The 27,771-nt window shown below is 38.0% G+C and overlaps 1 protein-coding gene across 3 annotated transcripts in view; it reads right to left on the bottom strand.

The window, feature by feature from the left end:
- The window catches only part of TLK2 (tousled like kinase 2), a 118,968-nt gene that overhangs the window by 38,849 nt on the left and 52,348 nt on the right, over positions 1-27,771 (bottom strand). For all 3 annotated transcript variants that reach the window (XM_021678489.1, XM_044921889.1, XM_044921888.1), the window contains 4 exons: positions 20,455-20,619; positions 7,865-7,960; positions 6,567-6,659; positions 774-884 (listed from right to left, as the gene is read on the bottom strand). In XM_021678489.1, coding sequence (XP_021534164.1) covers positions 774-884; positions 6,567-6,659; positions 7,865-7,960; positions 20,455-20,619 — 465 coding nt within the window. The remainder of the gene's footprint in view (positions 1-773; positions 885-6,566; positions 6,660-7,864; positions 7,961-20,454; positions 20,620-27,771) is intronic.

The following is a 27,771-nucleotide window of genomic DNA, read 5'->3' as shown; positions in this document are numbered from 1 at the left end:
TTCTATAAAATTAATGAATTAAAAGCTAAAACAACATTCTCCTCAGTATCTTTGACATCAATAAAATAACCTACTTCCCTTTTGTCAGTGCTCCCTGTCTTTTTAACAGCATTCCAAAGACTTCAGCAGAAGCAATCACCAATCTGTTAGAAACCTCTAGTTTGTAATAATTTATTTCATTAGCAGTACTGATATCTTTCAATAGACTATAAATAAGTACTAGGGATATAATAAATTTTTCAAGAAATAGTTACTAATAACTATTAAAGTCAAGTCACAGCTAATCAATTACTCTAATAAAGGAAACAACAGCCAATTAAAGCAGTTGCATACAAGTGTATGTCAACTTAACTTTTTTAAGGCACAAATTATCACATTATTATATATGTAAGTTACTCTAATTACCATCTCTAAAATGGAAGAGTAACTATTACTAAAGGTTTGCAAGAGTAACAGGATATGCGTTCAAATGATCGGATGAATGTACGAATGGAGGAAAGCGACACTGCAAATAAATTCAACTAGGCCAAGCTGTCCCTGTCCAATCAACATTCCATTCCAAGCAAGGCACAACCAAAAACAATGCCCCAAATTATCACTCTGGATGCTTGGGCCAGTGTCCATTAAGAAAGAATTCTGTCAAATCATAAGGAGTCTTCTCCTAAAAAGCCCTACTTCAAAATGTTTTCATCTCAGGTAAGGAGTGAGGAGCTACAGCAATGCCACACCCTGAGCATCCGGGGATGCAGGGCTCAGGCCACCCCAACACTCACCTTTTCTATAAGGAGTTTCTTGCTCATTGTCACACATCGATTTAATCGTTCTTTGTACTTTTCTAGCATCTTTTGCTGCTCATCAATCTGCCGCCTCAAATCACAGTTGGCCTTCAAGGGGAAAACATTTTTTAAATTAGCTCCAAGGAAGACAGATTAATACATCAGCAGCTTTTAGGGAGTCCAAACATAATTTCTTATTGCTCAATCAAAAGCAAAATTAAGGTTCAAAGAGCTAAGAGTAACCAGATTTAAAAAACATATACTTCATTCCTTTAGTCTCTCTTCATAAACTTATCTATTTAGTAAAGATGAACTGTTTCTACAAGTGGGCACGTTTTTCTACTGATCATATTTTACTCCTCTCAAAAGGCAGTTGCAGGTAAATCTAGTACATCACATATACCTAAACTGTCGCAAAATAAAAAAACCTACAATTAATGAGATGTTTAAAATACATTCAAAAGGTGATTAAGCACTTTATAGCACTCACAAAATACTTACAAAGGATAATTAAACATAAAAAAATTACAGAATTTTTAAAAAAACCACATAATGTTCTTATGTTCAATTGTTCTTTTTCTATTCTTGTTTCCAAAGAAAGAGACATGAATTTACATAAATGTTTCTTACCAAAGAAGCCAGGCACACCCATGCCCGCATAAGACAGAACTAACAAACAAGATGAATACGAAGTCCTGGTTCTCAAGAATGCCAGAATGTAAATACACAGTTAATTTAGCTGTGGTCAGGAGAATGGGCTAAATACTTTGAAAAAGTCAAACCTCCTACAATAACAGAGAAGGGAAGAACCACTAACCCAAGGTCAATTTTGACTTGCAATTTTTAAACTTCTTTTTTTTTTTTTTTTAAAGACTTTATTTATTTATTTGAGAGAGAGAGAGAGAGAAACAGCATGAGAGGGGATAGGGTCAGAGGGAGAAGCAGGCTCCCCGCCGAGCCGGGAGCCCGATGCGGGACTCGATCCCAGGACTCCAGGATCACGACCTGAGCCGAAGGCAGTCGCTTAACCAACTGAGCCACCCAGGCGCCCTAAACTTATTCTTGTATTAACAAAAGATCTCTACTCTTTCAGGAAATAAATGCTACTTTATAATAATGTGCTTGAGTTGTGAAAAAAGATCTGGCATTTCCCAATCAAATGATAGAAGTGTTTCTGAAACACTAAAAAGCACAAATGGAAGATATTACAGCACACGCAATTTCTGAAACTTCACAGCTTCATTTTTAAAGTGGCCCATGTACAACAGCTTCCAGCTCCAATTTCTACTCATATGTATAATTTCTATCAGTTCTTACAGAGTTCTATGGACCACTCTATCAAAGGCAAAGTGTAAGTACATTTGGGTAGATGTGACTAATTCATAATAAAGAATCTACAGGGTCCCTGGCTGGCTCAGTTTGGTAGAGCCTGCGATACCTGATCTCAGGGTTGTGAGTTCAAGCCCCATGTTGGGTGTAGAGATCACTTAAAAATAAAATCTTAAAAAAAAAAAAAAAAGAATCTGTAAGACAAAGACTATGTAATGTTTACATAAAATTCAATCTCCTTTTGGAAGGTGAGGATTCCCTTAAAATCTATAATCAAATGTATGGAATCAAACTCTGGCAGCTTATTTAAACTTTTAAGAACTCCAGGGGAGCCTGGCTGGCTCAGTCGGTAGAGCATGCGACAACTCTTGATCTCGGGGACGTGAATTCAAGCCCCACGTTGGGTGCAGAGCTTACTTTAAAAAAAAAATTTAAATTTTAAGGGGCAACTGGCTGGCTCAGTCGGTTGAGGGTCTGACTCCTGATTTCAGCTCAAGTCATGATCTCAGGGTTGTGAGATTAAGTCCCGTGTCAGGCTCCGCACTGGGCATGGAGCCTGCTTAAGATTCCCTCTCTCCCTCCCTTTCCCTCTACCCACCCCGCCCCCCCCACCTCTGCTTGTGTGCACACATACTCCTGCGCAAGCTCTCTCTCTCTTAAAGACTTCAATAAAGAAATAACAAAATAAAATACAATAAAATAAATTTGATAGAGAGAGAGAGAGAGGGAGGGAGAGGGAGAGCACAGAGGGAAAGTGAGGGGGAGAAGCAGACTCCCCGCTGAGTAGAGCGCCCAATGTGGGACCCAAGCCCAGAACCCTGAGATCAAGACCTGAGCCGAAGGCAGACACTTAACTGACTGAGCCACCTAGATGTACCAAAATACAATAAAATTTTAACAACTCTAAATTTTTGTGGTTTTCTAGCACGAACAACTTTGTATTCAGGTTTAAAACAGCACCTGCCTATAGCCTCCTGATGCAGCCTTATCCAACATCTCACCAAAATGGAAAAACCCAACGAACCAACCATGCCTGCCTGAAGGGAGACGTAAGGAGCGCTCATTCCCTGCCCCTCCAGATCAGAAACACAAATTCTAATCAACTTGGAAAATGTGGCAGCCGTTTTCGGTGTCTTCCTTTTTGACGCCTCCATTTCTTTGGTATTGTTCTACAGCCAAAGAAAAGACTACAACCTTCAGAAAACAAGGGAGTAAAAGGTGGGTAATGGTGAGTAAAGGGAACATACTGTTTCCTAGAAAATGAAAGCAGTCATTTTTTTAAAATTCAAAAAGAGTACTAAGTCAGGATTCAAGTTTTTCATATACTCCATCTTCTCAATCTTAAAAGTCGACTGAAGAAAAGAGATGAGCCCATGATCCTTTTTCAGTCCAGCAGAGCTTCTCTGGACAAAACCCTATCAGTCCTGAAACTGGGCTAGGAGCTTTTTAAACCCCCAGTCTACCTAATTAAAACCCTGGCAATTCAAGCAGCACCCATATGAACAAAAACAGGCATAAGAGCAACCTCAAGCAAACACATCTGCTAACGAGGGAAGACGGAAGGTAGGTACTGAGTCTAAATATGCCTCTCCTCGCTGAAAGCTGGAGCAAAGGAAACAACCAAAACACAGACCTAAGTAAAAATATTTCTGAGTAAGGAAAAGAACATCAGCTTGAGAATGATGAAAATGATCTCCCTAAAGAATCAAAAGAACATTTTAGAATACAGCTTGTCATATTCCATAAAACACAAAAAGACATGGTGTCTATGAAATCAGAGCCAAAAACCATAAAGAATGTACAGGGTGGACTAAGAATCTTAAGTGAATTAGATAAGGGGAAAAAGTAAACTAAAAATGTAAATAACAGAATCAAAACTGACAAAATATACAGTAAACAGCAGAAAATATAAGATAAACTAATGTTTAATGAGATAGAGAAAAGAAGGTCAATCTTATTAAATAAGACTTGAAGTGATAGAAATAAGGGGAAGAGATCAGGGGTTCAAGCTAGAAACCAAGGAAGAGGCCAACGTAAGACAGAAAGAGGCAAAAATTAAGCACAACCACACATTTCCAGAATAAAAATTTAGAGACCCATGTACAGATGTACCCTGGCAAAATTTTTTGAAATACAAAAATAAGGGGAGAGAGTACCTATAATCAACACAGAAAACAGATTACAGTGTTTGTTCCTTTGGTCACGGTCTTCTCAGAAATAGTAAATGCTAAAAAAAAAAAAAAAAGTAAAAGGTGCACACACATGTATGTATGTGTGTCTTATAATAAGGCGGTGAGAGGAGAAGGCTAACAGGTTATGACACAAAATACCTTTTTTTGGGGGGTGGGGAGTATGGAATTTACTTTATTGTTCTGAGTCTGGGTTTTGTTCACAAAATACCTTTCATATGGGAAGGCAAGAGAGAGAATTCTCAGATCTACAAGGAAACAAAAAACTTAACACTGATATATCCTTCTTGAAAACTACTTAAAATGTATTCCAGTCAACTAAAAGTAAGAAGACAAAAACTATGATTTAAAAAATATACTGCCAATGAGTTTAACAAACATGTGTAACTAATTATTGTAAATTAGGTCATAAAACTGCTTGTAATATAAGAATTATTCTTATATAAAATGTTAAAATAATTTAGTAGTAATAGCCTAAAAACATCAGATGTTATTCAGACAGGGCTTATGGTTTATTTTTATTTTTTTAAATATTTTATTTATTTGACAGAGAGAGAGACAGCTAGAGAGGGAACACAAGCAGGGGGAGTCGGAGAGGGAGAAGCAGGCCTCCCGCCGAGCAGGGAGCCCGAAGCGGGGCTTGATCCTAGGACCCTGGGATCATGACCTGAGCCGAAGGCAGACGCTTAATGACTGTGCCATCCAGGCGCCCCCGGGCTTATGGTTTAGATATGTGCTCAATTCCAGGTTTTATACAGGAGGGAGTCAAATACACTACTTTTTGATTTTGATTTTGATAATTACGGACTAGAGGTAAAATCTTCTAGAAGGAGATAATCACAGTAACTTTTATTATCTTTATTAATAAACATTACTATTATTGTTAATAAACAAAAAACCCTTTCTTCAAACCATCTTACCCAATAATAAAGAAAAACTGCAGATCCCCACCCATCTGTGTCATGGGAGCCCTGGAGGTTCCTCCAACAGAACCTTCAGGGCCCCATGGAGCCAGCTGGAAAACTACTGCATTAGTACAAATGATGATCAAACCTATACCTTCTAAATCACTGGAGAAGATAAAATTATTAATCATTTTATTTATACATCAGTAAGACTTATTTATATATGCATTTATATATGTGTATATATACACACACTACAAATGGCTCAAAATTACTGAAGGAAATGTACCAAATGTTTTACTTGGTTAATGGAATTATGGGTGTCATATTTTTCAGTATTCTCTAAATTTATAAAGAGCATATACTGCTTTTATAATAAAAAAAAGTGTTTTATTTTTTTATTTTTTTTTTAAAGATTTTATTTACTTTACACAGAGAGACACAGCGAGAGAGGGAACAAAAGCAGGGGGAGTGGGAGAGGGAGAAGCAGGCTTCCCGCTGAGCAGGGAGCCCGATGCGGGGCTCGATCCCAGGACCCTGGGATCATGACCTGAGCCAAAGGAAGACACTTAACGACTGAGCCACCCAGGCGCCCCAACAAAGTTTTTTAAAGAAGGGGTCAGTCAATATGCTAAATTGCATATGAAAAATATCTTTTTAAAATATCATGGTGTATTTCCTAAAAGTATCTTTTAAATTCCAGATTAGGTAATTTTGAAGTTTCTCTTGTAAGCACAAAAACCTTTAGACAAATACTGATATAAAAGACACAAAATGCTAGGGTGCCTGGGTGGCTCAGTCGTTAAACAGCTGCCTTCAGCTCAAGTCATGATCCCAGGGTCCTGGAATCAAGCCCCGCATCGGGCTCCCTGCTCAGCGGGAAGCCTGCTTCTTCCTCTCCCACTCCCCCTGTTTGTGTTTTCTCTCTCACTGTTGTCTCTGTCAAATAAATAAATAAAATCTTAAAAAAAAAAAAAAAAGACAAAATGCAAAAGCAGGGCTGAAAAGTACTTATGAAATAGTTTTAAAAATTCAAGAATATTACAAAAACTTCTCTGGAATAGAAACAGTATTTTATGTTGTTTCTCACAGTTCCAGATGAAACACATACTCCATGTATCTATTTCTCTAGTATATATTTAAATATTAAAATCCTACAACATCATAAGATTTCCAATTTAAAGATAAAGCTTAGAATATAGGTTTGATCCTAGTTCCTACTCAGATTCCCTCAGATTAAAGGAAAATATCCAAAAGTTTATTATTTGTTATTTGGTTGACAGTAATTATGATATGTGCATAATCCAAATATACATAGTATCAATCAGTGCTTGTTATAAAATATCTTACCACATTTTAATACTTACTCTTAACAAATCATCTATTCTTCCCTCCTTCTTTTCTAAGTCAGAATTCTTACTGTTTTCTAGTGCAGATATTTTTTCTATTGTGAGGTCAGACTATACAAAGAGAAAACAAATTAAGATTAGTCTCAAAATACTACATGTCATCATACTTTTCTCATTACTTTTCTGGGGAAAAAAAGCACTTGCTAACACAGCCTGGAATCACATGGCTAAAGAAATTAAATCTGCTTTTCTCAACCCATTCTTTAAGCCTTATATTTTGCTACACCTGCACTTCAATGTTAACTCTGGTATCAAATATATGAATTGAATTCTCAAATGATTGTGCACTGAGCAATACAGAAACATACTACTCTAGAAATGAAACTGTGAATAGAAAAGGAGTTCAGAGGAGAGAGGAACCAAATCTCTAAAGAACTAACATGCCACCTAGTGGAAACAAAGAACAATCAGAAGGGGAGAAATGAAGTTTTCTGAATCAAAAGTCTGGTTTAACTGTCCAAAAGCTGCTCATTCAAATAAAATTAAAATCTACTCCTGACGACTGTAAGGCTCTTAAGATTTAAGAAATTCTCTTAAATTGCCAAGCATCTCGTCTTGAAGGTAACACACTGCCAAGAGGCTTCAAGAAAACACAGTGTACTATTTGGCTAGCTCAACACTACAGAATGGAGGATGTATCCACTATCCTTTTCAGATACTAACTTTGAATGTTCACAACATTCCCTAAATTAAAAAGTGTTTCTGAAAACTTTACAGAGGAAATTATGTTCGTGTGCCACATGTTAAAGGAGTCTAGTTAGGTCTTGTCAAATAAGCAGGTACAAGGAATAAATTAACTACTTTCATAAAGTAGGGAATTAACATTCACTGAAGTGTATTAAAAGGCTTGCCCTAATAAGCATTTTGCATACACTGTCTGAGAGAACTAGAATCAACCACATTTTACAGATGATTTGTATTCAAGAACTGAGGCCCAAAAAGATAGTGTAAGTTGTAGAGGCAGGATTTGAACCCAGCCCTAGAGGTCTCCAAAGTAAGTGCTTTTTCAATACCATGCTACAGTATAAGCATTTCTCTGCAACACATCAGAATGGTAAAGAAACACCTCAAAAAGTTAAAGCACCTTCCAAAAGACTTTAATACACAAAATACAAGTTCTGAGTAAAATACACACAAATAATGAGGTAAAGTCGGAGAAATAAAGGAAAGACAAAGAGAGGACTCACAGATTTTGTATGTGGTTAGCATTTACTCCTAAGCACATCTTTTCCTCTGTATATTGGTCACCAACCTACCTGGGTCTGTCTGTGCTGGATGGAGATCTGTTTTTGGGAGCTGCCGGAATGCTCTGTGTTGCCAGATCCCGTAGAGGAGGGACTGTTTTGCTGAGCCTGTAATAAAGGTACATCAACCAATCACTAGAAAGTTTTGCATCTTTCTCCACAGGCATTTGCTGTTTCGTTTTGTTTTTTAGATTTTTTATTTTTTTTTAAAGTAATCTCTATACCCAACGTGGGGCTCGAACTCACAAACCTGGGATCAAGAGTCACATGTTCCACCAACTGAGCCAGCCAAGCATCCCCCTCCACAAACGCTTGTATGAATGCAAACAATTATACAAAACAAACTCCTTCTGATGAAAGTCAGAAGTCAGGGCCATATAGCCAAGATGAAAGTAAAACAATTTAAATGAGAAACAAGGTTTAACATGATAGCATGGATCATGTCCCTGTAAATAGTCTTAAGTATCAAATGCGCCCAAACGAATTTTTAAATATGTAAATTAGAGAAAATTAAAAGTTATTCCTGTAATAACATGTCCTTTTCACTTATATGGCAACATGCCTTTGTCAGAAAAGGCTGGTGAAGCATCCAATGCCCGGGGGATGCCTGGAACTCTGGGCAGAAAGAACTGTGAACTACTATTCAGGATAATCTTCTAAATCCACACACATTATCCATAAACACACAGTCGTCCAAAAATCCAGGATGATTTCCAACACTGTCACTTGGATGATCATAACTTTTATACACAAGTGATAGGGCATTCTAAGGCATCTTAAAATTTAGAAGGCTTAAGTCTCAAAAGAATTCAACTATTTAGGAATATATAATCATACTCCCAAAAGTTGTTTTACTTTTTTAAGATTTTATTCATTTGAGAGAGAGAGAATGATGGGTGGGGGTGCACGGGGCAGAGGCAGAGGGAGAGGGACAAGCAGACTCCCTGCTGAATGTAGAACCAGATGTGGGGCTTGATCCCAGGACCCCAAGATCATGACCTGAGCCGACGTCAGACACTTAACTGACTGTTCCACCCAAGCGTATCACCCCCAAAGTCCTCTTAAAAACAAGACTAAACTTAACATGATACAACCCATCACAGACATAATTAGGAAATACTGGATATTCTGAGGATTATGGGCTAATGGCAATACATCTACTGTTACCATCTATCAGAGAATGTAGTGTTTCCACATATGTGAATTTTCTGATACTTTCTATATATTCCTTAACTATTTCTCTTATTTTTTTTTTTTAAAGATTTTATTTATTTTTATTTGAGAGAGAGAGAATGAGAGAGAGGGAGTACATGAGAGGGGGGAGGGTCAGAGGGAGAAGGAGACTCCCCACTGAGCAGGGAGCCCGATGCGGGACTCGATCCAGGGACTCCAGGATCATGACCTGAGCCGAAGGCAGTCGCTTAACCAACTGAGCCACCCAGGTGCCCACTATTTCTCTTATTTTTTTAAAAAGATTTTATTTATTTATTTGAGAGAGAGAGAGAGAGAGAGTGAGAAAGAGCATGAGGGGTAGAGGGTCAGAGGGAGAAGCGGGCTCCCCGCTGAGCTGGGAGCCCGATGTGGGACTTGATCCCAGGACTCCGGGATCACGACCTGAGCCGAAGGCAGTCGCTTAACCAACTGAGTCATCCAGGCGCCCTATTTCTCTTATTCATTAACATTGGACCAATGCTATGCCCACTACCTACTGAGTACTGTCTGCTAACTGCTTGACTATGATGGTCACAGGCCAATCCCTACAAAACCCTATAAAATAGTTATTATTATTTCCATTTATAAAGAAAATGCAAATCAGAGATATTAAGCACCTCTGCAGGGTCAGAGAGCTAGTAAATGGGAGAGCATGAATTAAGGGCTACCTGTATCCACAAGAACCACTCTCACAAGCCACAGCAGACTGACTAGCTCCCATTAACAATTAGGGATACTGTCCCAACCAGGCCACAAGCAAGCTAATAAGCACTTCATACACATAATCATTCTGAAGGCTCACAACAGCCTTGTAAGTAGGGTAGGCAGTATTATCTCCATCTGTATTTATTCATTCAGCAACTGCTCACTCCCTATGTCTGAGCGCTATGTTGGGTGTTAGGGACACAATGACCAAGTAAAACAGACATAAAACCCACAGGCCCAGTCTTTATTCTGCCTTCAGAAAGCTTACAATCCCGGAAAAGATTTTTTTTTTTTTAAGATTTTATTTATTTATTTGAGAGAGAATGAGAGAGAGCACATGAGAGGGGTTAGGATCAGAGGGAGAAGCAGACTCCCTGCCGAGCAGGGAGCCCGATGCGGGACTCGATCCAGGGACTCCAGGATCATGACCTGTGCCGAAGGCAGTCGCTTAATGAACTGAGCCACCCAGGCATCCCCCGGAAAAGATTTATTAAGCACTCAGTAAATATTTATTGAAAGAAACTGTTAAATAATCATATAATAAACACAAAATTCCAACTGGGATAAGTGCTATAAAAGTATACAACAGGGCACATAATCTAATCTAGAGTCAGGGATGAATTCCTCGTGAAAGTGGTATCAGGGTTAAGATTTGAAGGAAATAAGCAGTCAAGGAGAGCAGATGATCAGATCATTTCTGGGAGAGAATGTATAGGTGAACACAAGGGGAAGGGAGAAGACTGATGTGGGTGTCAAAGAAGTAAAAAATGTGAAATCAGTCTCAAAGAGGTCGAGCAACATGCACAGCCTGTAAGTGCTAGAGCTGTGATTAGAGCCGGCTGCAGCGAAGTCCAAATAACTGAAAATGTTCTTTACTCTTTCTATGATGCAGCAAAGCTTTTTTTTGTTTTGTTTTTAAGATTTTATTTCTTTATTTGACAGAGAGAGACACAGCGAGAGAGGGAACACAAGCAGGGGGAGTTGGAGAGGGAGAAGCAGGCTTCCCGCAGAACAGTGAGCCCGATGTGGGGCTCGATCCCAGGACCCTGGGATCATGACCTGAGCCGAAGGCAGACTCTTAACTGACTGAGCCACCCAGGCGTCCCCAAACACACATTTTCAAGAAACCAACAGCACAAAAGGGAAGATCCAACATGAAAAGACAAAAGATCCAAGAGAAAACAGATAATTCAATAAAAACAACTTTAAAACTAAAAAGTTCAAAGGGGGCCAAAGGATACTACAACTATAAAAATGATGAAACAGCAAAGAACGTGAAAAATAAACTTAACAAAATAGATTATTAAAAATTTGAAAACTGAATATAGATTAGCTAAATAATAAAATGAACATAGTTGAATACAGAATCAGTCATCTGGAAGACAATGTCAAGAAAATCTCCCAGAAGATAAAAGAGAAAGTCAAAGCAGGAAAGAAAAGTTAAGAAACATGAACAACACAGAGGTTCCAAAACAATCTATTAGACTTTCCAGAGGAAAAGAACAAAGAGAAAGAAATAATCAAGGAACAGTAAAATAAAAATTTCTGAGGTAAAAAGGTATGTTTTAAGAGTAAAAAAGCCTACTAGAACAAGCAACATTAATGGAGAAAAAAGTAGTGGAGAGACTTCAAGAACAAAAAGATACCACATGATTATCTCAACTGATACAGAAAAAGCACCCAGCACACTCTCATTTTTTTAAAATTTAAATTCAATTAACACATAGTATATTATTAGTTTCAGAGGCAGAGTTCAGTGATTCATCAGTCTTATATAACACCCAGTGCTCATTACATCTTGTGCCCTCCTTAATGTCCATCACCCAGTTACCCCATTCCCCCAATCCCTTCCCCTCCAGCAACCCTCAGTTTATTTCCTATGATTAAGAGTCTCTTATGGTTTGTCTCCCTCTCTGATTTCATCTTGTTTTATTTTTCTCTCCCTTCCCCTATGCTCCTGTTTTGTTTCTTAAATTCCGTATGAGTGAAATCATATAATTGTTTTTCTCTTATTTTGCTCAGTATAATACCTTCTAGTTCCATCCATGTCCTTGCAAATGGCAAGATTTCTTTTTTTTTTTTTGATGGCTGAGTAATATTCCATTGTATGTTTGTATGTGTATGTATATATACCACATCTATACACACACACACACACACACACACCACATTTTCTTAATCCATTCATCTCTCAATGGACATCTGGGCTCTTTCCATAGTTTGGCTATTGTGCACATTGTTGCTATAAACACTGGAGTGCAGGAGCCCCTTCAGACCACTACATTTACATCTTTGGGGTAAATCCCTAGTAGTGTAATTGCTGGGTCATTGGGTAGCTCTATTTTCAACTTTTTGAGGAACCTCCATACTGTTTTCCAGAGTGGCTTTCCAGCTTGCATTCCCGCCAACAGTGCAAGACAGTTCCCCTTTCTCCACATCCTCGCCAATATCTATCATTTCCTGACTTGTTAATTTTAGCCATTCTGACTGGTGTGAGGTGGTATCTCACTGTGGTTTTGATTTGTATTTCCCTGATCCAGCACTCTTTAATGATAAAGACACTCAACAAACTCAGAATAGAAGGGAACTTTTTCGACCCCCAAAAAGGCATCTCTGAAAAAAAACATACAGCTAACATAACACTGTCAAAGATCATGTGCTTTCCCCCTACGATCAAGAACAAGACAAGACAGGATGTCCACTTGAACCACTTCTATTCAACATTGTATTAGAGGGCAATGAGGCAAGAAAATAAAAGTCATCCAGATTGGAAAAGAAGAAGTAAAACTATCTCTATTTGCAGAAGACATGATGCTATATACAGAAAATCCTACATTAAAATTATTAGAACTAAAACACAAGCTCAACAAGATTGCAGGATGTAAGACCAATATATAAAAATTAACTATTTCTCTAGCAATGGGCAATCTGAAAATAAAATAAAATTAAGAAAACTTGTATTTGCAATAGCATCAGAAAGAATAAATACTTAAAAATAATTTTAATAAAAGGGTAACATCTATACACTGAAAACTGCAAACATTATTAAAAGAAAACAAAGGGACCTAAATAAATGGACAGTTCTCTCATGTTCATGGGATGAAAGACTTAAGACGGCAATACTCCCGAAATTGATCAACAGATTCAGCATAACTGCTATAAATCCCAGGTGGTTTGTTTGTAGAAACTGAAAAGCTGATCCTAAAATTCTTACGGAAATGCAAGAGATCCCACAGCCAAAACAATCCTGAAAAAGAACAAAGTTGAAGGAATTACATTGCCTGATTTCAAAACTTAATTACTACAAAGCTACAAGATCCTGACATAATAAGCATAGGCTTACAGATCGATAGAGGAGAACTGAGAGTCCAGAAATAAACCCCTTACATTTATGGTCAACTGATTTCTGACAAGGGTGCCAAGACAATTCAATGGAGAAAGAACAGTCTTTTCACACCAATGGTGCTGGGACAACCGGATATCCACACGCAAAAGAATAAAGTTGGACCCCACTCCTGATACCATACATAAAAAAATAATACAAAATGGATCACAGACCTAAATATAAGGGCTAAAAGGACATTGAGAAGAAAGTACAGGAGGAGAGTTTCATGACCTTATGTTAGGTAAAGCCTTCTTAGCTACAACACTAAAAGCCTAAGTAACAAAAGAAAAAAGAGATAAACTGGACTTCTTCAAAATTAAAATCAAACCCTTACAACTCAACAATAAAAGACAACCCAATTTAAAAATGGGCAAAGGATTTATATAGACATTTTTCCAAAGAAGATATACACATGGTCATAAGCAAATGAAAAAAATGCTCAATATCGTTAGTATTCAGGAAATGCAAATCAAAACCACAATGAGATGTCACTTCACACCGACTAGGATGGCTAGAATCGAAACGACAGACAACAACAAGCGTTGACAAGGACGTGACACACTGCTGCTGGGTGTGTAAAATGGTACACCCACTCTGAAAAACAGTTTGGCAGTTCCTCAGAAATAGTTACTATATGACCCAACAACCCCACTCTTCAGTATATACCTAAAAGAATGACAATATATGCCTATACAAAAACTTGGACATGAATGTTCACAGCAGTATTATTCATAATAGCCAAAAAGTGGAAACAACACAAACGTTCATCAACTGATGAAAGGGTAAAAAAGGCTGTGACCCACTGAACACCAGGAGGACTGATTATACCTTTGGATACACACCCATGAAAACCCACTAGGCCAGAATAATAATCAAAGAAGAGGAAGTTATTTGTCACCATTTCATACAGCTACTACTCCTTACTTTAAAAATTAAAATTTTATTTAGGAGCGCCTGGGTGGCTCAGTTGGTTAAGCGACTGCCTTCGGCTCAGGTCATGATCCTGGAGTCCCAGGATACTGTCCCCATCGGGCTCCCTGCTCAGCGGGGAGTCTGCTTCTCCCTCTGACCCTCCCCCCTCTCATGCTCTCTCTCTCAAATAAATAAAATCTAAAAAAAAAAAAAAAAAACCTAAAATTTTATTTAAAAAATTAAAATTGGTAATTAAAAGGTAAGAACTAAGCATTTAACCTGCCTTTCTAGAGGAACTCTATGTCAGTGTAGCCAAATAGGGCCAGATGATGAGAGGAAAGTTCTATTTTACATAAGAATAGACACCAATAAAAGGTAAATGTGATAATGTTAATTCAACAATCTAGGAAAATGTTAATAATTCTTTTTTTTTTTTTTAAAGATTTTATTTATTTATTTGACAGAGAGAGAGATAGCGAGAGTAGTAACACAAGCAGGGGGAATGGGAGAGGGAGAACCAGGCTTCTTGCCGAGCAGGGAGCCCGATGTGGGACTCGATCCCAGGACCCTGGGATCATGACCTGAGCCGAAGGCAGACGCTTAACGACTGAGCCACCCAGGCGCCCCCACTTTTAATTTTTTGTGGGCCATATCTATGTACTATTTTACAATTTAGAAAATTAACTTTTAATTTAAAAAAATCAAACTTCCTGTATGTTAAGTATACTTCAATAAAAAAAAGAAAAAGAAATCAAATTTCCTGTGTTAAAACATACAAAACTGGGGCACGTGGGTGGCTCAGTTGGTTAAGTGACCAACTCTTGATTTCAGCTCAGGACATGAGATCAAGCCCTGCACTGGGCTCACACTGGGCATGGAGCCTGCTCAAGATTTTCCCTCTGCCCCTCCTTGCCCTCATAAAAAACCACATATAATTATGTTAGCAATGTAATTTTAAACATTTAAAGAATCAAACTCAATATTCTGCCACCTGCTATTTTTATCTATCAACACACATGGAGACATCTTTCATTGTTAGCATATACAGTCAACCCTGGAATAACAGGGCTTTGAACTGCACAGGTCCACTTACATGTGGATTTTTTTGATAAGTACAGTAATGCAAATGTATTTTCTCCTATGATTTTTTTTTAAGATTTTATTTATTTGAAAGAGAGAGAGCATGAGCAGGGGGAGGGGCAGAGTGAGAGGGGGACAGGGACAAGCAGATTCCCAGCTGAGCGCAGAGATGGAAGCTGAGCTCAAGCCGAAGACCATGCAATCATGACTTGAGCTGAAGTCAGATGCTTCACTGACTGAGCCACCCAGGCACCCCTCTCCTATGATTTTTTTTTAAGATTTTATTTATTTATTTGAGACAGAGAGCATGAGAGGGAGGAAGGTCAGAGGGAGAAGCAGACTCCCTGCCGAGCAGGGAGCCCGATGCGGGACTCGATCCTGGGACTCCAGGATCATGACCTGAGCTGAAGGCAGTCGCTTAACCAACTGAGCCACCCAGGCGCCCCTACTATGATTTTTTTTTGAAGATTTTATTTTTATTTATTTGAGAGAGAGAGAGAGCACAAGTGGGGGGTAGGGGCAGAGGGAGAGGGAGAAGCAGACACCCCGATGAGCAGGGATCCTGATAGTGGGCTCGATCCCAGGACCCTGGGATCATGACCTGAGCCAAAGGCAGACACTTAACCGACTGAGCCACCCAAAGTGACCTCTCCTATGATTTTCTCAGTAACATTTTTTCTCTAGCTTACTTTTGGAATACCATATATAATATAATTAACATACAAAATATGTGTTGACCAGCTGTTTATGTTATCAGCAAGGTTTCTGGTCAACAGTAGGCTATTAGTAAAGTTTGGGGAGTTAAGTTTTAGGAAGTCAAAAATTATACTGCATGATTTTTGACTGCATGGGGGGTATTGGTGCCCTAACCCCGTGTCGTTCAAGGGTCAGCTATATATACCTAGGGGCGCCTGGGTGGCTCAGTTGGTTAAGGATCTGCCTTTGGCTTAGGTCATGATCTCTGGATTCTGGGATTGAGCCCTGTATCAGGCTTCCTGCTCGGTGGGGAGTCTGCTTCTCCCTCACTCTCTTATTCTACGTGCCCTGCCCCACTCATGGGAACGCACTCTCTCTTAAATAAATAAAACCTTAAAAAAAAAACAAACTATATATACCTATCTCACTTCTTCTGTCAACTGTGTAGCATTCCACTAGACATATGTGAAGGATGTCTTATCAATTCATGCAACATAGAATTGCCCCGGATTTCTGTTAGAGAAGATCTGTTGGAGATACAAAGTGAACAAAGCAAAGTCCTTGACCTGATGAGTTTACATGGGGGGGGGGGCAGGTAGGGAGGAGTCAGACAAAGAAGTAAATTATAGCAGGTCAGCTGGAGATAAGACTAAGGAGAAACAGTAGGACACAGGAGCTAGACACTGTGTGGGGTGGGCAGGGAGGAGTTGCTCTTCTCTACAGTATAGTCAGGATATGCCTCTCTAACAGGGTAAACTGAAGCAGAGACTAGAGAACTGAGGGAACAAGGCATGGTTACTTACTATGTGGGAGAAGAATGTTAAGGCATAGGCAACACCAAGTGCAAAGGCCCTGAGGTGAGAACATGCCAGGTAGCATTTGAGGAGGCAAGGTAGCCAGTGTAGATGGAATCCAGTAGGGAAGGGAGAGGGCAGTAAGAGATGGCACAATGGGGAGAAACAGGCCATGCAAGGCTTTATGTGCCATTTTCAGCACCTTTGACTGAATGGGCATGACTGCATTACTCTGATCTGTTGAGAACAAATTAAAAGGAAACAAAAGTTGGAGAAAAGAATCCAGCTGAGAGGCTAGTACCGTAACTTCAGTGGGAGAACATGGTTTAGTTCAAGTAAGTGAAGGGGTTAGAAGCGGTAGAATTCTGGACATATTCTCAACAGGAAGATCTGCTGATGGATTTGTAATTGGGATATAAAATAGATAGAAGAGACAAGAATGACTCCATGGTTTTTAAACAATTAGAAGGAGAATTGACAGTTACTGAGATGTGGTAGACTATGGAAGAAATGGGTTTAGAGCAAGGGGACAAAATGAAGAATTCAGTTTTGGACATATTAGATCTGATATGCTTATTAGACATAAAGAGGGGTGCCTGGGTGGCTCAGTTGTTTAAGAGTCTGCCTTCGGCTCAGGTCATGATCCCAGGGTCCTGGGATCAAGCCCCACGTTGGGCTCTCTGTTCAGCGGGGAGCCTGCTTCTCCCTCTCCCTCTGCTGATCTCCCTGCTCGTGTGCCCGCTCTCTCTCTCTGTCAAATAAATAAATGAAATCTTAAAAAAAAAAAGACATAAAGAGAAGACTAGTGCCAACTGACTATATAGGTTTGGAATTCAGGGCAGGGCTCTGGGCTGGAGATACAAACTTGGAAATGCTCTGCACATGGGTGATAATTAGAGCAAAGAAACTAAATGAGATTACATAGAGAATAAAGGTAGACAAAAGTCTGAAGACGGAGCTCAGGGGCACTCCACTGTTTAGTGGTCTGGGAAATGAGGAAGAACCAAAAGAATGGAAGCCAAGAGAAGAGCATGTGCTTGGAGAAGGGAGTCATCAACTGTGGCTTATGAATCATGCTAGACAGTAAGTTCTGAGAATGATCACTGGGGTTAGCAGTGTGGAGGTCACAGATACCCTCGTTCCAAGTTCCTCTGAAACACTGGTGAAGGGAAAATGCTTCCGATTTCTGCAGTTATAAACAATAAACATCTTTGTATAGTTTTATGGGAATACAGTTTCTGGACTCCAGGGTATGTAAATTTAACACTCAGCTACATTACCAATTTGTCCAAGTGACTGTACCAACTCAGGGTCAGTATGAAACTTGCATGTGTCTAAACTATAACCTACACTGAGAATTATCAAATGAAACAATCCTTGACACTTTTGATAGGTCAAAAGTGTTACCTTGTTATATTCTGCATTTCTCCACGGCTAAAGTTAAGCATTTTTCATGTTACTCATCATTTGTCCTATATCCCCCCTGTGAAACTGTCTGCTCATAGCCTTTGCCTATTTTTTTGGGAAACTGCTTATCTTTATTGATTCAAAGCATTTCTTATACATTAATGTTAACTCTTTTGCTTTCTTCTTTCTCTATATTACTAAGCTTATATCCTGGCTGGAACTACAGAGAAGCAAAAGAGATTCAGAACTGTACCAAACCACTTAGGCCTTTGCTTTTCGTACTATCTCCCTGTTCCTTCTACGGACATGTTCATTTTCTTACTATTCTCTGCCATCTCTCTTCTACATGAGAACAATCTGGCTGTAGCATCTGCAACTCCTCTGACAGCCTGAGTGTACTAGCTGATAGGACTGAGCAGGTGGTTATCCATGTGCACCCATCCCAAGCCTGCATGCCCATACCTTTTATGGAAGGCTCGCTCACATTAGGGGACGGAGTTTTGCTGATCAAAATCCTGCGTACTTCTTTTTCTTTAACATTTTATTTATTTATTTGAGAGAGCAAGAGAGAGTGAGAGAAAGGAAGAGAGAGAACACAAGCGGTGGGGAAAGGCAGAGGCTGAGGGAGAAGCAGACTCCTCGCTGAGCAGGGAGGCCAATGTGGGGCTCAATCCCAGGACCCCGAGATCATGACCTGAGCCAAAGGCAGACGCTTAACTGACTGAGCCACCCAGGCGCCCCTCCTGTGTACTTAATTATATGCCTGTCACATAGTGGGCATCCAGTAAGTATTTGTGCAATGAATAAAGGGAACTCCCTTCAGGGGAAATGGAGGTAGCTTTTAAGGCAATAAAAGAACGTAAGGACAAATAAACCTCTGATTATCCAAGTTTTGCCTGAGAAAGTTAGATCTAAGATGAAGATTTAATAGTCCGTGAATAGTAAACACACAATGTAATTTATATATACACACAGACAGACACATTCTCTAGAACAATACCACAGAGAACCACGATATTCTCATACAAACTATGGCATACTGCTGAGGCCCACCCACAGGATTATACTGGTCAATTCTCCCATTTTATGTTGTGTTTCTTTTGCCACCCACAGATAAATTTTACTGCCTTCAAGCAAGATGTCTCTCCATTCTTTTGATAATTAAAAAATTCTGTAAGTTTAAAACTTGTAATATTTCTTTCTTGAGGAAAAGCAATAACTGTAGGAAAGTATTCCAAATGGTACACAATGGCTCCCTATCTAATTATTTCATAATTTTTATTTCCTTTCCTTAAGGCACTCACTGTTCTCATGGCCTTTTTGAATACACAACTGCATGTGGATTAATGACTCAGAGTCCACAAAGCAAATAAGAGGAAATTTAGGTTGTAAGTGGAGAAAATGAACCAGCAGAAGAGAAAGAGTTTGGATCAGTGGTGATGTCAGCTCTGAATGGAAGAATGGGCAAGGGCACATAATGGAAGCTCTGAATGGAAGAACAGGGCAATGGGGCTTTCTTTTGGCTTACACCATCCATAGTTGGCCACAGAAACCAAAAAAAAAAAACAACAACAAAAAAAACCTTTTGAGTCAAACTGCATTATAATTTGGCAAATACAGATGGGGTCAAATTATCGTAATACTCAAATTCTTGGTTCTTCAAGGAGAGAGAAAGAAGCAAGATGAAAGCAGCCAACGGGTAACCAAATATTCCTGGAAAAAGTAACTGTGAAGAGGTGAGAAAAAGCAAGCATACAGGTCATCCAAATACCACAGAGGGGAAATGACTGGCAAACATGCTACAGAATGCCTGCCTACGTGCTAAAATTTTACTGACCTGAATACTGCTTCAAATAAGTGATGCCTGGAGTTTGGAGATTTTTTTTTTTTATTAGACACATACTTCGGCTGTAATGGAATTTGTTCTGTACTTCCTTTACTTCTCTGTCAACCTAAAACCATATTTTCTTTCCCTTGATGTGCTCAGACTTTTTTTTTTTTAAAGGTTTATCTGCTTCTTTAAAAAGAAAAAAAAAAAAAGATTTTATTTATTTATCTGAGAGAGCGAGCGAGCACCTGTAGGGAGGAGAAAGAGGGGCAAGCAGGCTGAGCCCTGAGTGCGAAGCCCAACATGGGGCTCAATCCCACGACCCTGAGATCATGACCTGAGCCGAAACCGGAGTCAGATGCCCAACCGACTGAGCCACCCAGGCACCCCAGAAGTGCTCAGACTGAAGGAAAGCAGTCTCTATCAGCCCCCTCGTACCAAGGGAGACGGAGTAAAACCACACTACCTTTAGAAGTCACATAGTTAGAAACGTCATCATCTCTTCACCAAAATAATTACTCAAACTTCATCAAGGAGCTCCAGGGCAACAAGGATCTGCAAGCAACTGAGCCTCGGTACTCACTGAAACGAACGTGAAGCAGAGGCCGGCGCCCCTCTGTGCCAACTGCTCGGTGTCAAGCCGAGGTTTTGCTAGCATCACTGACATGAGGGTGGGCAGCGCGGACTGCTCCTCTGGCACCTCCTTTGCAGCTCCATCTAAGCCGTACAGGGGCTGTTCTACTCGCCGCTGGAAAACATGAGCGAAAACACACACATTACGTGAGAAAGAAAACCTGAAACTTGCCAAAACGTCTAACAGATTAAAACACGGTTATTGAAAATAAGGGTATTTTTGAAAAAACACCTTTTCAGAAAACAAATGTGGAAAGCATAATAACAGCATCATGGATTATAACCTATCTATAAATCTGAGTTAATATCTTACTCGAGTTCTGTAAAATTATATCTTCATTGTTCTACATTTGCATAACTGCATTTGCAGTTTACTTTGTAGAGTTCAACAAATCAACTTCAAAATAGCCTCAAACCTACAAAAGAAATGTTATTTCTTCCCTGTACGTAAATGAAGATTAAGACATTTGTCCCCAAATTTACAGGTAGAATTTACTTCACTCTCAATTCTATCCTCACCATGCTATACTTAGATGCAAAAATCGAAAATAAATACAAGCAAAACAAGTTCCAACACTAAAAAAATAATATAACACAATTATGTATGGATTATTTCAGAAATGTGAAAATAGTTCATTATTAGCAAATCTACTGATTAATTCAGTACATTAATGGTGGGGGAAGGGGAATCAAGATTCTTCCCTTTAGGTGTCAAAAAGGATTTGCACATTGTTGGGCAACTCTTAAAAAACAGAAACAAAAAAACACTGGAAATTATCCATCTTTAATACAACAGAGTATTTTTTCAGAAATCAACATAAATCAATGGTGCCATACCAGAGACACTTTCATCAGAGTTAGGAAAACTAGACAGGGGATAACATATTAATATCACAATCATCTCAACATTATTACAGAAGTTTTAGCCAACATGATAAGGGTGGGAAAATGAGGTATAAACACTGGAAAATATTAAAAAGATTAAAAAGTGTCATTTTTGGATGATATAACTATTCACAAAGGAAACTAAGCGAATCAATTGAAAAACAACAAATAAGAGTTCGGTAAGATGGCTGAATATAAAGTAAACATACAAAAATCAATAGCTACCCCATATACAAATAATTTATTATTATCAGAATATGTAATGGAAGAAAAAGCAGATTCAAAATTTTTAAAAATCTATAAAATAGAAATAAGTTTAGAACTTAAGAAATATGGGGGTTACCTATAAAGAAAAACCACAGCTTCACTGACAGATGTAAAACATGACCTACATAATGATACTATGCTCCTGCATTCAAATTTTATAAATGTCAAATTTTTCTAAAAGCCAATGCTTAAGGCTTTTTGTTTACTTTTTTTTTTTTTCTGCAGGAGAGAGTGTTATGGTGGTGTAGCGATCACAGAGGTTCTCTTGCTTTCTTTTAGGGGGTTGTTTTTGTGGAATTTCACACAGTAATTGAGGTTCACTTGGAAAAATAGTCATGATTAGCAATATAAGTTTTGATAAAGAATAGCAGGGAAACCTGACTAGTTATTAAAACATACTACAAAACAACATAACTATATTGGTATAATACTGGTACATGAGCAGACCCATCAATCAGTGGCACAGAATAAAAAACTCAGAAGCAGACCCCTATAATACAGATATATAAGTTACGATTAAAGTGTATTTCAGATTAGTGGGAACTTATTAAAAAGATGGTAGGATATTTGTGTAGGTATTAGAAAAAAGGGAAAAGTAGACTGCTTTCTTATACATAAAAATTACAAGAAAATATAAACAAATACTTTTATGACTTTCTAGTGGTGAAGGACTTTTTAGGCATGACATTAAAAATATAAACCATATAGGACCATCTTAGAATAACACAAAACCACTAAGACATAAAGGAAAAACATTGATAAATTTGACTCCAAATTTTTTTACCCAAATGGCAAAAGTCAACATAAAGTTAAAAGATAAAACTCAAACAGGCAAAAATGTTTACCATATAAATGACAATGAGTTAACAATTTTAAAAAATAATGTGTTCCTACCCATCAGGAAGAAAAAAACAAATACTCCAATAAATAAATGGCAAAGAGCCTAAATAAGTATTAAAAGAGAAATCCAAAAGGCCATTAAACTTAAGATGTTTAATATCACTAATGAAGAAATGCAGGTAAAACAAGGTATTCTTCTCACTGACAAAGACTACAAAGCTAAGCTTTAGTATTAGAGGAGGGTACGCAGAAACTGGGACCCACAAACTGCTGATAATCCGCTAGCAATTAAGTGATGACATTTTAAAGTAAGCATATTCTTTGACTCGGGAATCATAGTTCGGAAATTTATCCAAAGGAAAAGAAATGCCTAAGTACAGATATATATACAAGGACATTCATTACAGCACTATTTATAAGACACAAAAGTGTTTACATGATATTGGTTAAATAAATAAACAAAGAAATGAGAAAATCCATTATATGAGAACATACATGTATATGTTTATGCCCACTAAACTCTTGAATAATAGTTCTTCTGGAGGAGACTTTCTATTTTACCACTTCTGAGTTGGACTTTCATAGTCAACATGTATCCCTTCATCAGGAAAACTCCTTAACATTTTCCTTTTAGAAAATAGAAGTAAAATAAACTAACCAAAATAATCCTGACAAAGGAATTTAGTTTTTTAATCTGTAAGCAGAATCCACCTCCTTGAGACCAACACTCCTACCCCAACCAAATGCAATTATTTAAATTCAGGCTCCAGAGCATTCGTGATACCCAGTCACAACGATATTTGCACTACTTGGAAGATTCTATCTCTGAAGCCACGATACTAAAATTAATCATTCTGTTATGTACTCAATAAGTATTTGCCAAGGGCTGAAAGATTTTTGAGTATTTCTGGAAATACAGCAGGCTAGGATTAATCATAAAAATAGGGCAAAATAGGAAAAAAAAGATACTAAAAGCACTGAAGAGTTGATAATAGGGGGTAGTAGGGATCTGCCAGGGCAAAACTAAGGGAAATAGGAACACAAGACACATAAATGAAGTACCAAAGTCACACCTGCCCTAAAGGTACCTGCAGATCTTGAATCTCTATTTCCAGGACACATGGTGCCAAGCAGATAATCACCAACCAAACAAAGTCCACTGGGGGCAGGGGTTCAACAGGAAACCCTTCACACATCAAGCTTCCAGGGCTTCCCAAAGGTTATACTCTCAGGGAAAATGAAAACCAGAAGAAAAATTTCCTCCACCCTCAGGGAACTACAAGCAAGTTGCCTTGGCAATGCAGGAGGCAGGAGCTCCCCTGAGAAATGTTAACACAATCCAGATCAATACTGAATGGGTAGATGAAACAAACAAACAAAATAAAAGCCACAAATTCAGTAGCTGAAAGTAGTACTGGATGGGTGAAATCTCTAGGCACTTGGAAGAAGCAAATAAAAATTTTCCCTGGAGGAATACATCTTTGTCTTAGATCTCAAAGAAATTTCACAAACAATATTTCAGGAACAATGAACAGCACACAGTCAAAAAATAATACGAAGCATAAAAGAAATAAAGCCTGGAGCAACAGCTAGGAAAAACAAACAGATTCATAAAAGAGACAACAAACAGATTCACAAAAACTTCAAATGCCAGAATTATCAAATACAGATTATAAAACAAGGTCTACCAGGTTACAAAAAAATAATAAGAGAAGACAAGCTTGAAACTATCAGCCGGGAACATAAAATAACAAAAATTAAGAATTCAGTGGAGTTAACAGCAAATTAGATACAACAAAACAGAGAATCTGGAACTGGAAGGCAAGAAACTATCCAGAATGGAGCAAATGGCGACAAAAAGAAAATAGAAAAAAAATGTTAAAAAGCAAGATGATAAGGTGAGATGGTCTAACATACAATTAATTGGAATTTCATAGGAAGAAGAAAAAGAGAACAGGGCAGAAATAGTATCTGAAGAGACAATGGCTAATAATTATCCAGAACTGGTACAAGACCCAACAAAGAAGCCCAACAAATCACAAGCAAGAGAAATAAAAGGATGCATCATAGTGAAACTACAGAACACCACGGATAAAGATTTTTAAAGCAGCCAGGAGAAAAAAAGAATAGATACTTTCATAGAAATAAGAAGTAAATGAAAGGGGCGCCTGGGTGGCTTGGTTGGTTGGGCGGCTGCCTTCGGCTCAGGTCATGATCCCAGGGTCCTGGGATCGAGCCCCACATCGGGCTCCCTGCTCGGCGGGGAGCCTGCTTCTCCCCCTCCCTTTGCCTGCTTCTCTGCCTACTTGTTCTCTCTCTCTCTCTGTCAAATAAATAAATAAAATCTTAAAAAAAAAAAAGAAGTAGGGGCACCTGGGTGGCTCAGTTGGTTAAGCAACTGCCTTCGGCTCAGGTCATGATCCTGGAGTCCCGGGATCGAGTCCCACGTCGGGCTCCCTGCTCAGCGGGGAGTCTGCTTCTCCCTCTGACCCTCCTCCCTCTCATGCTCTCTGTCTCTCATTCTCTCTCTCTCAAATAAATAAATAAAATCTTTAAATAAATAAATAAATAAATAAATAAATAAATAAAAATAAAAAATAAAAAAAAAAGAAGTAAATGAAAACTGTTTTCTCGATAGTAACAATGGGAGCCAGAAGATGGTAATAATACATTCAATCGTTAAGAGAAATAAAAATGCCAAACTAATATACACAGCAAAAATATCTTTCAAGGATAAAAGCAAAATAAAGTTATTTAAACAAACAAAAACCCAGAGAGTTAACTCCCCAGCAGATACATATAAAAGAATACTAAAGGAGTACTTCAAGCAGAGGGAAAGTGACCCTAGGTGGAAGGTGTAAGATACAAAAAGGAAAGAAGTACAAAGAAAGAGGTAAATGAACACTGACAGCATAAAATAATGTTGTATGAGGCTAAAAACAAAAAATACAAACATATACCACCACCACCAAGTTAGCTGCAAGTAAATGGAGTTAATGTTCTGACATCATCCTTTCTTTGAGAGGAGGATAAAGATACTATTAACATCAAACCTAGGCATACTGAAGATACATGTGGTAATTTCTAAGAGAAACACAGGATAGGACCTAGCTACTAGCGGAGGATGAGAATACGAAATGATTCCCACCACCCCCCAAAAAACCTGACCCAAATAAAAGCAAGAAATGAAAGAAAAAGGAACAGAGAACACGCAGGATAAGTAGAAAACACATTAAAAGATGGTATATTTAAACCCAATATAGTAAATAAAATAAATGCTAAAGTTAAAAAAATAATTTTGACTGAAAAAAACAAATAATTCAACTATTTTTTTTCAGGTATATTGAAACATAATGAAATAATAATGAAAAGTTGATAGTATAAAAATGGAAATACCTATACCATACAATGATTTGGATATACTGAGTATCAAATATAATGCATTTAGAGCAAAAAGTATCACAAGAAATGAAGAGAGTCACTTAATAACGCACAAAGCAAAAATATAAATACAGGAAGAAACAAACAACTCCCACAACCATGAGAGATATGAATATACCTCTCTTGGTAATTGCTAGAACAAAGAGCCCAAAATCAGAATATAGAAAATTTAAACACTGTGATTAAACGCCACAATTAACAAAATTGACTTAATGACAAAATGAAACTATTTTGTTTAGGGATGCATACATGGTCAAATGGTAAGAAATAGCAAATTATAATCACAAAAATTAGAACAGTGGTTGGTTGTTTCCAGGGTAGAGGGAGAGAGTTATAATCAGAAGAGCACACAGGATTCCAGGGTACTGGAAATATTTTACTTCTTGACCTAAGTAATGATTACATGGAGTTAACTTTATAATGATTTCCTGGAAACGTTTTTTTGTGAAGGGCTAGACAAATATTTCAGGCTTTTTAGGCCACATATCATGTCTGCGATATATTCTGCTTTGTCTCTACAACTCTTGAAAAATCTAAAAGTCATTTTTAGCTTGCCAGCTGTGGGCTGTAGTTTACCAAACTCCTGCATTAAAAGGCTCATGTCTAGGTCCTTTTTTGTTTTCAACAAAAAATACAAAGAACCACTTAGGGGAAAAAAAGATAAAGTAATTCTTTATCCATCAATTTTTCCTTTCAACAGTTCTGAACGTCTACCATTTGTGCCAAGCACTCTTTTGGGTGTCAGAGATTGAAAATTGAACAAGATATTATCTCGTTATGTCAAGTCGAAGAAATAGTAAAAAAAAAAAAAAAAAAAAGTATACCTTTATATAATAAATACTGAGAGATGGAAACAGCAATAAACAACAAAGCAAAGTCCCTGCTCTCAAGGCATTAACATTCTAGTGGAAGAAGATGGGCAACAGATTAACCATATAGTTAAAGATTAAAATATATTATTATTAAATAAAAATATTAAAATTGTACCACACACCAATGACAGTGAATGATCTACAACAACATACAACATGGATGCATCTCATAGAAGAAATGTTGAATGAGAGCAGCCAGGCGTAAGATTACATATTGTATGATTCCTTTCATACAAAGTACAAAAACAGAAAAAAAAAAACATCTATGCTATTAGAAGTCAGGATAGTGCCTGTCCTCAATGGCAGGGAGGGGGCTAATAACTGGCAGGGAGCATAAGGGGGTTTGGGGAGGGGGAGCTGGTAATATTTCCTTTTTGTGTTGGAATATTTTAAACACTTTAACTGGTTTTAAAGTTACGAAAAATACGGGCACCTGGCTGGCTCAGTCAGTGGAGCATGCAACTCTTGATCTCTGGGGTTGTAAATTTGAGCCCCACGTTGGGTGTAGAGATTACTTAAAAAATTTTTTTAATTATATAAATAAATAAACATATATTAAGAAAAATAAAGACACAAGCCTTCTCGACAGTTACCAAAAAAACCTCAATCTAACCAAACAGTTCTGCACATCAAATATTTCTAACATGTTTAAATATGACAAGGATGACAAAATAGCCAAATTTTCAAGTTGAATACATTTTCCTAAGTGCTTTAATAATTGTAGTCATCCTAACGAATGCATGACTTTATGAGACAGGAGAGAGGAAGAAGTGCATGCTCAATACTTTAACGCAGAAGACTCACTTAGGGAAAGAGCACTATTACCCAACTCTGCTGAGGCAGCAGAGTCCAACAATGTTCCTAAAAAGAAACTGATCTCAGGGAGACCCCTTTTCTCCAAGATCCCAAAGCAATACCTGAGGCATCAGTGGCCAGAACATACTCTTGAGTACAAAGATCTT

The sequence above is a fragment of the Neomonachus schauinslandi genome, chromosome 15, assembly GCF_002201575.2.
Source record: "Neomonachus schauinslandi chromosome 15, ASM220157v2, whole genome shotgun sequence".
NCBI lineage: Eukaryota > Metazoa > Chordata > Mammalia > Carnivora > Phocidae > Neomonachus > Neomonachus schauinslandi.
This window is presented reverse-complemented; position numbering and strand designations above follow the sequence as displayed.